Source organism: Parasteatoda tepidariorum, chromosome 7 (assembly GCF_043381705.1).
Source record: "Parasteatoda tepidariorum isolate YZ-2023 chromosome 7, CAS_Ptep_4.0, whole genome shotgun sequence".
Lineage (NCBI taxonomy): Eukaryota > Metazoa > Arthropoda > Arachnida > Araneae > Theridiidae > Parasteatoda > Parasteatoda tepidariorum.
The window spans coordinates 13,553,132-13,566,370 of record NC_092210.1 but is presented as its reverse complement, the minus strand read 5'-3'; the positions used below and the strand labels follow the sequence as shown (position 1 = coordinate 13,566,370).

Genomic DNA, 13,239 nt, shown 5'->3' with positions numbered 1-13,239 from the left:
TATATATATAGTTCCATCAATTGATAGTTGACTTTTTAAAAATTAATAAAGGAAAAGTTCTTTCATTGCTTTCTTCCAATTCGCTTTAAAGATTTGAATATATTTGGATCACAGTAAAATGACGTCATGTTCAAATATAATAGGAATTTCAATTTACTGCCTCAGCGATTCGATGCAAAGATATATTTATTTTCAAATTCCCACCTACTTTCCCAGTTTTATTCGTCTAAAAATGCGAGTATATTGTAAGTTAGGATAAATTGTCTGATAGGCTCGGGTTCTAATAAAAGTTCTAAAGAGAAAAGAATAAACGCTTGTTCCAAAAAAAAAAAAAAGCAATTCGCAAACGAGAAGGAGGGGTGTTGAATTCTGGGTTATGACAAAAGTTAGAACTCCCTCTGAATCTCGGTTCTGGCAAGAATCCAACTTTCTTGTTAGAAAACCAACCTTGGACTTAGTTATCGATCTCAAGAATTTTGTCGCTGAAGTTCTTTAAACTTCTCATTATTCCATTACAGGACCACCAGAGAATGGGATTAGATTCTTGGGATGTTATGTTCGAAATGTTATCAGTTATTTTCCATAGCAGCCTTTGTCCCTTGCCCAAAGATAAAGCTCAGTGTCTTCTCTTACTATATCAGTTTTTTAGTTAATTCTTATAGTTAAGGAGTTTGTATAGTCAAAACTTCGGAGGGGAAATTATAATGACAAATTTCTTTGCATTATTATTTAGCCCGGCTCTTCTTTACATATGATTTACATAAATTGATTCCAGACTATATTTTCCATTAAGAATGAGTCGTTTATTTAAATTGATCTCTATTTATTACTTCTTTTATCTCCGATCAAACAATAAAGTGTAATGTCTTCTTTCACTATACCTTAGTTTAAGTTAATTCTTACAGATAATAAATTAGTGAATATATAAAGCGAATTTCTAGAGATATTTGTTTGGAATTATACAACTATGCTCCTATTTATGGATGGTAATTATATTTATTTTTTCAGATACTATCAATTGAGAGTGGAGGAGCCATGATGGCTATGGGGATAGAGCGTTCGCCTTCCAATGAGGTGATTCTGGTTCGAATCCCAGCGATGGCTGGTTGATAAGAATTCCGCAACTAGATTGCATCGATCACAGTGCTGACGTAAAATATCCTTAGTGGTCGATGAATCATGTATCAGAGTACCCTTGAAATCAGGCTAACCGTGGGAGGTTTTCATGGTTTTTCTCTCCATGTAACACAAATGAGGGTTAGTTCCATCAAAAAAGTCCTCCATGATGGCAAATTTCTCCCAATCCTTGATCCCGGAGCTCCCTTGTCTTCTGAATTAGACTGAAAGTTACAGGGCTACGGAGTTAAATATTAGTAGTCTTAAACCCATAAAATTGAGTCGGCTGTTCAACGATGGTTATAAAATAAAATAAAATTGAGAGTGGAGTGTTCACTTATTATTAATGCTATTGCTTATTACATTTGTCACCAGCAAAACAATAAAATGCTTAATCGGTAAACAATAATGTCTTCTTTCTTATAGAATAATATTAGATTCTATGGATGTATGTCCGAAATATTATCAGTTATTTTTCATCTCAGCCTTTCTCCCTGATCCAAAGATTAAGATCAGTATTTTCTTTTACTTTACCAGCTTTTTAGTTAATTCTTATGGTTAGTAAAAACTAGTCTTAAAAACAAAACTTAGAAAAGTCATAACCTCTGAAGAGAAATTCTAATGATAAATTTCCTTGTTGTACTATTTGATTCACATAAATTGATTCTATATATCTCTAAATTATATTATCTATTAAGAATAGGTTTATGCAAATTGATCTCTATTCATTATTGTTACTAAATAGAATTTTTTTATCTCCTATCAAATAATAAAGTATCATACTTTCAGTCAATTCTTATTGCATATAAATTTGTAAAATCAAAACATCTGAAGCAAAATTCTAGAGACATTTTTTTTTGGATGGAGGAATATAAAGTTATGTTCCCTTTTATAGATTATGTATGTAAATTTCTTCCAGATATTATCAATTTAGGGGAGGGAATTATTTAGTTATGTGCCTGTTTATAGTTTGTATAGATAAATTTCCTCCAGATATTATCAATTTATAGGGACTAGCTATATAGTGATGTTCCTGTTTACAGATTGTATGCAAAAATTTTTTCCATATATTATCAATTTAGGGAGGAATTATATAGCTATACTTTTGTTTATAGAGTGCATAGATATTTTTTTTCCAAATATTAATTATTTAGAAGGGAATTATATATGAACTTTATTAAACTTTATTCATTAGTATTATCAAGTAATTATTTCATAACTTCCACTGAAATATAAAGTTTTACATCTTTTTTTCCCTTAGTTACAGTTCATTTTTATTGTTAGAGAACTAGTAGAGACGAAATTTCTGAAGGGAGATTCTAAAGATAAGTTTCCTTATTGAATTATAAATATTTATCTAAATAATAATAAGACAAGAACATCTTGAAAGTGATCATCAAAAATTTGACTTAAAATTCAAGGGTAGAAAGAGGTATTTTAACGACTCCTTCATAAGCTATTTCTACAATTTTGTAACTGTAACTTTAATCTTCTTTTTATTTTAACACGCGTAAGAAAGTTAATTAAGCAATTAATATTGGATAGAAATAAAATGATTATGAGTGAGAAAAAGTTCTTCATCTTTTCCTAGAAACAAATATTTCAGCCGAAAACACATCTGACTTTTAACACCAACGATAATTCTTTCTAAATGATTTCATATTGTGTTCGTATTTTCCGGAAAATGTTGAAATTTATCCCTAAAAGTGGTTACGAGAAATAAAATTTCATTCCTATTATTTCCGTAGAATGAGAGAGAAAGTTGAATTTTTCTTCTTGATAAGTACATTTAGTTGGAAAAAAACTGCTTTCTTGTAAATGGCACATAAATTTCATTTTAAATTAATATTTACATTTGAACTGTGAAAATTAAAAGAATATAATTTTGTAGAATTCCTTAATGTACATTTCCAGGATCCTTGTCATTTATGAAGTTATAAACTTACACACAATGAGTTTCACAAATTAATATTTAAGAGCTGAAAAAAGAAACAAAAAAGTTATTGAAATCTGACAAATCATAATTAAAGAAGGCGTGTGAAACACTAAAACTTGCTCAGTTACTGTAGGAAAAAAAGAGAAGCTAAATTGTGATTATTGTACATAACTTCAAGTGAGAATTTAATCTTCGGTTCACCTGCTTTCCTTACTTGTGATTTCTGCGAATTGAATATAGTGTATGTTTTATCCTTGCTCAACTAACATTTGCAACACCAAATGAGCATTTAATTTTTATTTTTGGAAAGAATTAAAAAAATACATATATAGACTATGAGTGGACTTCATGATCACCCTAAATATTGCTTTATTTTGCTGTGTTTTTTTCTTTTCAACTTATACATAAAATTAATTCCATTTAAATTTTGTTTTTATACAATTGTCTATCACATTTAGCTGCAAAATAACAATCACAAGGTTACCAAAAACAAATTTTACTTGACATATAACTATTATAAATTAGTTTTGAAATGAATAAATTAACAAAGCAGGCAAGAACTTCAAATAATTAGATATAAATCTACATTATTTTTCAAATATCAAGTAATTTATAACCATAAATGCACTTGATAAAAAGAATTGCCAATCAATAAGCCGTGTTTTTGTTAACAACTTATTAGAATAATTACTAAAAACCTTGCGAAAAAATATTGATCATTCTAGCTGTCCAATAAAAATAAAAAAATCATTATTTTTCAGATAATTTATTGAGCAAAACAAATATTAACATTGTTATTACATGCCTTATTCATTACTATTCCATGTGTATAGATTAAATTAAAAATGCTTTTTTCTGCAAAAAAAAAAATATTCTGTTCCTTTTCTTTTAAAAAAATGATTGACATTTTTCTGCACGACAAAAAATATAATTTTTTTTCTCCATATATTATAAAAAATGCTAATGGGACTTTAATAAATCGTGTAATTGCTTACACTTACTTATTTACACTTTTTATTCATCAATTAAGAAAAATCGTTTCTAAATTTCTTAAACTGAATGAGTTTTTTTTAATTTTCTTACGTTTTTCTGCTTAAGCCTGCCGCTTTATAAAATAGCTAGTTTTATATGATTTTTTTCAAATAATTGAGCTCAACAATAAGCAGTGCACCAAAAAAAAACGGACCACCCAGAATAATTTTTGATCTAATGATCGCATCTTCACGTCCTCGGCTTCAATCTTACAGGTTCGAGGAGTTGACCTTATATAGGCTAATTAATAAGTGCAGACAATATTTTAAGTTAAGGAATCAGACACAAAAACGTATTTTCTCTGAATAAACATACCTTTTTTTCTTTCTTTTTAACGGATTCTGATTTCCGACCTCCAAAATATAGGGGATAGCCTCAATCTGTGAAATATGGTCCCAATAGAGAGCGGCCCAAAGTTTGAACCTCATATTGTCGATTTTAGTTTTTTCGTATTTCGCCATATCTCGAGAACTTTTGAAGCGAATTGAAAACAATTTGTACACAGTTATAAAATTCGGTTGTCCAAAGATAATTCCATGCAAAAAATAAATTTTGCTAAATACTTATTATTTTGGTTAATAATAGTAAAAAAAATTTAAATTGTAAGGTATACGATTTTTTACATCGTTTTAAAGTATGTAATTTTACAAGGTAAAATACAAAATTTGAGCAATATTAATTGAATAGTTCTAAAGAAATTGAATTTTTGAAAAGTCGTACATTTTAAATTCGCTTTCTCAGGTTCATCCGATTTCACTCAAATTTTATATTTTGTCATGTAAAACTAGGCAGTTTAAATTGATGTAAAAATGTTTCTTACCTTACAATTCCAAATTTATTCGACTATTAAGAACTAAAATAATAAAAAATGATACATATTCACTAAAATGTATTTTTTGCATGGAATTATCCATGAACAACCGAATTTTATAGTTACGCGCAAAAATGTTTCAATTCGTTTCAAAAGTTCTCACGATATGGCGCTATACGCAAAAAACGCAAAATTAGCGTTAGGGGGTCTATACTTTGGATCGATCTCCTGACAAGTTTATGGGATGATATTTCCCAGATTACGGCTACCCCCTATATTTTGTGAGTCAGAAAACCGAATTCGTTGAAAAAAAGATTTGTTTATTCAGATAAAGTACGATTTTGTGCCTGATTTCATAACTTGAAATTTATTTCATTAGTAGTAATTAATTTCATGCAGTAATTAAATTCATTACTGCACTTATTAATTAGCAGGTTTGAGATACCCTCTTAAACCATTAAAATTTAGAGATCAGATCATTGGATCAAAGGTTATTCAAGGTGGTTAGTTTTTGTTTGTTTGGCGTACTATACATGCTTGAAAAATAATGCACAAGAAACAAAATATTTAGTACAAAAAATATTCATTTTATTTTTCGCAAATTGTTTCTGAAATGGAAGCTTTGGCAGTGAAGGGTGTGTAAGCATAAATATTTTTTCACCTTCAATCCTTGTGAATCTTCTACGGAAGATAAAAAATCTCTTAAATTTTTCATCCGTCAGAGCAAAATCGTGTTATGCATAAATTAGGTAATAAATATATTAAGCTTTATCTAATTCATTTAATTTATCAAAAGCGTGTTTGACTTACAAAATTTACAACTTGATTGCTTACAATTTACTTTCTACGATGGGTTTATCTCTTCAAAATCGCTTATCATTAATTTTTTTAAACACCCTGTTTGTGATTTTTGATTCATGAGATTCTCTCTGGACACCTCACACTTCAGAACTATGGTAACGTATTTCTTGGCAGGTAATGTTTTGAAAACAAAGACAAAATAGTCATCAATATTTCACACACTTTTAAAATATCTCACGTTGCTTTCCGAAGTTTTAAATAAGGAGAGACGATGAATCATATTGTATACACTGTAAGAATTTTCTCGGAAAAAATGGTTAAATAACAATTTATTTAGTTGTTATTTTACCATTTTCAAACAAAATAGTCAAATAACTATATAAGATGGCATTTAAAGTGCAAACAGTGAAAAAACAGCTTATTAACTGCTATCACCTAATACACTACCGGTCAAAAGTTTGCGAAAATTTTGAAATCTACAAAGAAAAGGTCTAAATTCAAATGTTCATAGAACTGCGAAAAATCATTCAAATTGCAGGAAAATTTGATATGTTCTAAAGTGAACCCCCTACTGTTAGTTACATATGATCGAAATACATTACTTTGTTTTTTGCGAACTGAATCCAGCTTTTCATCAAGGATTGTTTTTATGGTGAAAAAATTCGTTAAGTTTGAACACTTGCCNGATGAAAAGCTGGATTCAGTTCGCAAAAAACAAAGTATTGTATTTCGATCATATGTAACTAACAGTAGAGGGTTCACTTTAGAACATATCAAATTTTCATGCAATTTGAATGATTTTTCGCAGTTCTATGAACATTTGAATTTAGACCTTTTCTTTGTAGATTTCAAAATTTTCGCAAACTTTTGACCGGTAGTGTATAGTTAAACAACCTGAATTTTATCGAACTATCTAAGTCCACCTAATGAAGCCACATAGTTATTTGCAACTGCGTACATATTACAGCCATGAAGGCTAATCTGTCAATCTCAAAGTCAGCAAAAAAAAAAAAAAGACAGTTTGAGTCCCAGCGCGGACACCACAATATTGTCTCCATTGCCTTTAACACGTGAAGTGCTTCTAGTGTCCTGCACTTCCCAATTTGTGCCCCGCATTCTCCAATGCCTATTACCTACCAAAAAGATAAGATACAATGTCCTGTTAAGTTTCTATTTTACAGTATTGAAACCATGCTAGTTGTAAATGATTAAAAAATAGTATAGTTTTGTATTCATGGTTTTATAACCATACTAGTTTCAAAATCCTTAAGTTAAGAAATGTTCTTCATCATAAACCTTATGGTAAATTGATGGACAGACTGCTGTCGGTTATTTTACCTTTATTTTAGAATGAAAATTTTAGCAGTGTATAGTATATATGCAATCTCCCTTTATATTTAAATATTCTATTGTTACGAAACAATTCTGTGAAACATTTGGTTTCAGTTGATAATGCTATTATTTTTCAAACTTCAAGTAGTAAGTCATTTCTATCAGTTGGTGAAATCATGATGATAGTCATTTCTATCATCATGAGTTTAACAAATGTTTTTAAACCAAATGTACCTAAAAATATTTAAACTTTCTATACAAAACAACATTAGTAAAATGATCCTATCTTATCTTGCAACTGGGAAAGACTTCAAATAAGACTTTGAAAATCAACATAAAATAATTGAGAATGCTAACGTAATTAAATTAATCAATGTACTATAACAACGTTAACACATGAACTGCACAAATTAAATAGTTCATTTTAATATCTATATAATTTAATACTATCTACGTAAATTCTTTTTTATTTAATAATGTTAAGGTATGCACTTTTCTACAATAAACCTCTCAATTGACTTAAAACAATTGTTTTTAACCCTTTGATGCGGAATTTTTATTAAACATATTTTCCATACTTTCTTCATTATTACGTATTAATTTAGAAAAACAAAAAATGGTACATTTGGATTTTTTAAATCTCATGTACATAAAATATAGCAAGAAACACCGGTGTATTTTACTGCGTTAAAGGTAAAATCGTTCAAACACGGCTCATTTCAAAACAATAAATATTTTTAAATTTGCACCTATTTGCCGATATTTAGATCTCAGAGAAACAGATATTCATCATTGAAATTTCATTAGTTTACTAAATCATTGATAATTTTTTTAATATGCATGGAAAAAAGTTGAAGCTCAATTATTTAAATTTTATATCTTGATACAAATATAATTCCGATCATCTAACAAATTTTTCGTTACTATTCAACTGTTTTTTATGATTAAAAATACTAAAAAATATTTTTTGTTTGTATATTTTTTGTTGAGTCAGAAAAAAATATATGAAAGGGACCCTGATGTTCCTTATGCGTCAAAACATTTAAGAACAATTATTAATTTAAAAAAAATGTTTTTTTAAATTATTGTATTTAAGAAGGATAATGAAGCAGAATGTTGCAAACTTCAATTAATACGTCTGTATCAGATGTAAGAATTTCCAAAAAAAATTTTATGATGTTTTATATATTTTAAAAAAATACTACTTTCAATTCAGAACGATAACAAAATACTTTTATCTTGTCCTGTTACAGGAAAAAATTCATAGGAAGTTTTCAAAATACGCATGGAAAATGAGAATGCTAACGCTTTTAAATTAATGCCTCAATCATTAAATCTTATTGAACCACTCAGTGAAATTTACTTAAAACTAATATTTGCATTGTTCTCTATAAGTTTAACATAGTTCGAAGTTACTATATTAAACCTTCTATTAATTCAAAACATTTTTTTAAATTTATTGAATTTAAGACATTTTTATCAGTTATTATATTTTTATCAGTTATTATATTTTATCAGTTGTTATAGTTTTATCAATTATTATATTTTAATCAATCATTTATATCTGTTTATGATATCTCTCAAGTGTTTATATTATGTTAAATAAATTTTTATAAATGAAATTTTTGATACAAAACAACTACAAAATGCAATAGGAAAAAATAATCAATTGAAATTTTCGAAATCGTTTTGAAAAATGAGAGTTCGAAACTTATTAAATTAAATGTTATTGAAACTCAATCATTAAATGGAAAACGCAATCATAAAATGTTATTAAATCAAGCAAATGAAATAGCTTTTTTAATATATGGCATAAAATATCATATATGCAGTTTTCTTTAATGTTCAACAACGTCACAAAGTCTAGACTTTCTACTAATTCTATTTATTCCTTGTTTTTAAAATATTGAATTTAAGAAGGGTATTGATGCTAATATGTTTCACAAGTTAACTAGTAAGTCGTTTGTATTAGTTTGATGACTTTCAGTAAATGTGTTAATGATGTTAAATATATTTTAGCCATAAATGAAACTTTGAATTAAAAAAGAACTACAAAAAGTTTCTGTTTTATCTTGCAGCAAGAAAATGCATCAAATAAAAGTTTAAGAAATCTGAAAGAAAAAAAAGAACGTTATTAAATTAACTGCATAATTAAATATAGCACATTATACGTTATATAAAACTAATGTTCGTATTTTTCTTCGTAAATTTCAATAATGTTGGAAGTTGTCATATCCTACAACAAATCCTTTTATTAATTTGAAGCAATTGTTTCTGAAATATTGAATTTAGGAAGGATTTAAAAGTTCTGTTTCTATTCCTGAGTCATTTATATCGGATTTAGGATTTTCACCAATCGTTTATATGATGTTAAACAGGGTAAATTTAGAATAGGTGGCCATAGTGCTTTTAAATCGAGATAAAAGTAATGAAATTAGTTAGAGAACAAAAAATATTTATGCATATTTTAAATTCTCATACAAGTAGTTTACATATTTTGAGCAAAAAAATGATGGAATATTGAGAACAAAATATGAAGAAAAAAAATTGAAATAAACTTACATGTGGTCATCTCTTCTTATGTCGAGGTGAAAAGGCCGTTCAATTTATTAAAAAAAGTTAAGCTAAAATATGGAAAAATAACACGCTTTGCATAGTTAACCATCAANTGAATTTAAGACATTTTTATCAGTTATTATATTTTTATCAGTTATTATATTTTATCAGTTGTTATAGTTTTATCAATTATTATATTTTAATCAATCATTTATATCAGTTTATGATATCCCTCAAGTGTTTATATTATGTTAAATAAATTTTTATAAATAAAATATTTGATACAAAACAACTAGAAAATGTTTTTCATCTTATCTTGCAATAGGAAAAAATGATCAATTGAAATTTTCGAAATCGTTTTGTAAATTTAGAGTTCGAACGTTATTAAATTAAATGTTATTGAAACTCAATCATTAAATGGAAAACACAAGTATGAAATGTTATTAAATCAAGCAAATGAAATAGCTTTTTTAATAGATGGCATAAAATATCATATATGCAGTTTTCTTTAATGTTCAACAACGTCAAGAATCACAAAGTCTAGACTTTCTATTAATTCTATTTATTCTTTGTTCTTAAAATATTGAATTTAAGAAGGATATTGATGCTAATATGTTTCACAAGTTAACTAGTAAGTCGTTTATATTGGTTTGATGATTTTCAGCAAGTGCGTTAACGATGTTAAATATGTTTTAGCCATAAATGAAACTTTGAATTCAAAAAAGAACTACTAAGAGTTCCTCTTTTATCTTGCAGTAAGAAAACGCATAAAATAAAAATTTAAAAAATCTGAAGAAAAATAACAATGCTATCTTTATTAAATTAAATGCATAATTAAATATAACACATCATACGTCATTTGAAACTAATGTTTGTATTTTTCTTCGTAAATTTCTACAACGTTAGAAGTTATCATATCTTACAACAAAACCTTTTATTATTTTAAAACATTTGCTTTTGAAATATTGAATTTAGGAAGGACTTAAAAGTTATGTTTCTATTCGTGAATCATTTACAACGGATTTAGGATTTTCACCATTCGTTTATATGATGTTAAACAGGGTAAGTTTAGAATAGGTGGCCATAGTATTTTTAAATCGAGATAAAAGTACTAAAATTAATCAGCCATACAAGAAATGTTTATACATATTTAAAATTCTCATACATGTACTTTACATATTTTGAGCAAAAATTAATGGAATATTGAGAACAAAACATGAAAAAAAAATTGAAAATAAACTTACATGTGGTCATCTCTTCTTATGTCGCACTGTGGAACAAAAATCATTTTTCGCGGTCAAAAATAAAAAAAATGAAGTTATAAGAAAAAAAATCTCAATATGGTTTTTTGTAGTAAAATGTCCAAGGAATATGACGGCGTATTTTGTTTTATTGGTTTATTAATGGAAATAGCAATTAAATGGAAACAAAGTCGAAATAAAAAAAAATTAAATTTTTCTGCTAAATTTTTACTAATATGATAAATCCTTATAGTAAATAAAAATATTAAAGCTATGCATGATTTATACATAAATGTATTTCTAAGATATATATGAATTCATTATTTAATGTAAATACTATTAAAACCAGAGCCATTTCCCTATTACTGCCCTGTACAATGAAATTGTAGCTTTCGGGTGCCCTATAAAAAAAGCCTTACGTTGCAGAGGTAAAAAAATATGTACATTTGTTTGGTATATATACTCAAGAACTAAAAAAAAATTAACTGCGAATGTTTGAAAATTTGGCTGATATATCGATTTTAATAGCTTGTGCCATTTTTATAATAATGATAAAATTAATGAAAAAATTATGAAAATAAACTTGAGATTATTATTTTTGTTATAACATTTTCAAAATTTCTTATATCTAGCAAAATAGATTCATTATTTCTCTTAAATTCGGTAATCAAATTTGTAATTAACAATCTTAAATATTTCGATTCAATTTATTTAGTTTAAATTTGTTTTGATAATTATTTGCGATTTTACATCCATTACTTTATTTATTAAAATTATTAACCGCGAATTTGTAATTAAAGATCTCAAAACCTACTAGTAAATAATTTTTATTTATTTATTTAAAATTTTTCCAAGAATCATCCGCCATTTTGTTTTTTTGAAATTTTGACTTAATATTTGAAATCAGCGACCCAAAAAACCTGTAGGTGATCAATTTTTAGAACATTGAAGTTAATTTTCTAATTTTGGCCGCATTTTTCTGATTTTGTCCCACTGTGTGTCGAGGTGAAATGGCAGTTTCATTCAGTAAAAAAAGTAAAGCCTAAATATGGAAGAATAACAAGTTTTGCATAGTTAACCATCAAAAATTTGGGATAAGTTGTAAAGAATGAATTTTATTATTGAAAATAAGTAAAAGGAATCTAATAAACAATATCTAATATATAGATTTAATTTATCACTTTCGAAAAAAACTTTACCTCGTTCTTGGTAAAAGATTTTCAAAATTTGTTCATGTTTCATGTAGCCATTGCATGCACTTTGTCACATCCTATCCAGTCCTCATTTTTAGTTGTGGAAAATTCTTCTTCACTGTTAACACACTGATAGATAATTCTAAAGACTCAGAATATTCAACAAATTCTGAGTCTGTAGAATCGGATAAATTGTAGGCTTCTGTCGATTTTATAGCGTTTATCGGAAAATATGTTGATTCGGTAGAATTGGACTGTAAGTAATATGCATGAATGTTTTCGTACGGTTCTTAAAAAATTAAAAAATTGGTTTCAGGTTTCAGTATTATAAAAACAAAACTAAGGATTTATTTGTATTAGCTTCCATCTTAAAATTTTAAAATCTATCCAAACAAAAGCAATAAAAGAAACCAAAATTTTTCTAACTGTGCTTATTTATTTAAAAATATTAAACATCGTATTGAATATGAATTTACTAAAATATATTTTATTTTCCTACCTTTTTTAGTACATAAGGAACTTACGATCCTTGATATGTCTATACACATCAAGAAAAGGTGGTCATTACTACTCTCGCTTTTAAGTGATGTTATCTTTCCTAAAGTTGAAAATGAGATGGTCGTATTTATAATGTCCATCCGCATTTATATTCCTTTGCTTTTTGCACAAAAACAAAGAATGGACTATATATGTGCTTTTAAAGTCCATCTAGTTAAAAAAAATATTCTACGCAATGAAAAAAAAACAAAATACCTATGTCACAAAAAATATTTGACCCCTAAAAAATTAAAAAATTGCAGAATTTTCGCTGTCACAAAAAGCAACGCTTTGCAAAAATTGATAAACAAATTAAATTATTTCCTGTGAAATTGCATCAGCTGCAATATATTAACAAGTATTATAATTAACAAACATCAGAACTGTCATACTGGTCATCAAATAATTTAGACATACCCTATATTTTTCATAAATATATATTTTTTTATACAAACCATCAAAAAAATGCTTCGATGTTATCTTGCAAAAGGAAAAAACATCAATTGAAAGTTTACAAAATCTTTACAAGGAAAAAGATGAAAATTCTAACAATATTAAATTAACCACTCAACCATAAAACGTTAATTAATCCCACAAATGGAAAGGATATATTTAAAGGTTCGTTATTAAATACTACTTGAGTGGTTTTATTTAATATTTAACAACGTCAATAGTTACCATATC

The 13,239-nt window shown here is 27.0% G+C and overlaps 1 protein-coding gene across 1 annotated transcript in view; it reads right to left on the bottom strand.

Moving 5' to 3' along the window:
• Nucleotides 1-12,970, bottom strand: part of LOC139426038 (uncharacterized) — a 15,383-nt gene extending 2,413 nt beyond the window's left edge. The window contains exon 1 of the mRNA XM_071183480.1: nucleotides 12,932-12,970. Coding sequence (XP_071039581.1) covers nucleotides 12,932-12,970 — 39 coding nt within the window. The remainder of the gene's footprint in view (nucleotides 1-12,931) is intronic.
• Between the last annotated feature and the right edge of the window lie 269 nt (nucleotides 12,971-13,239).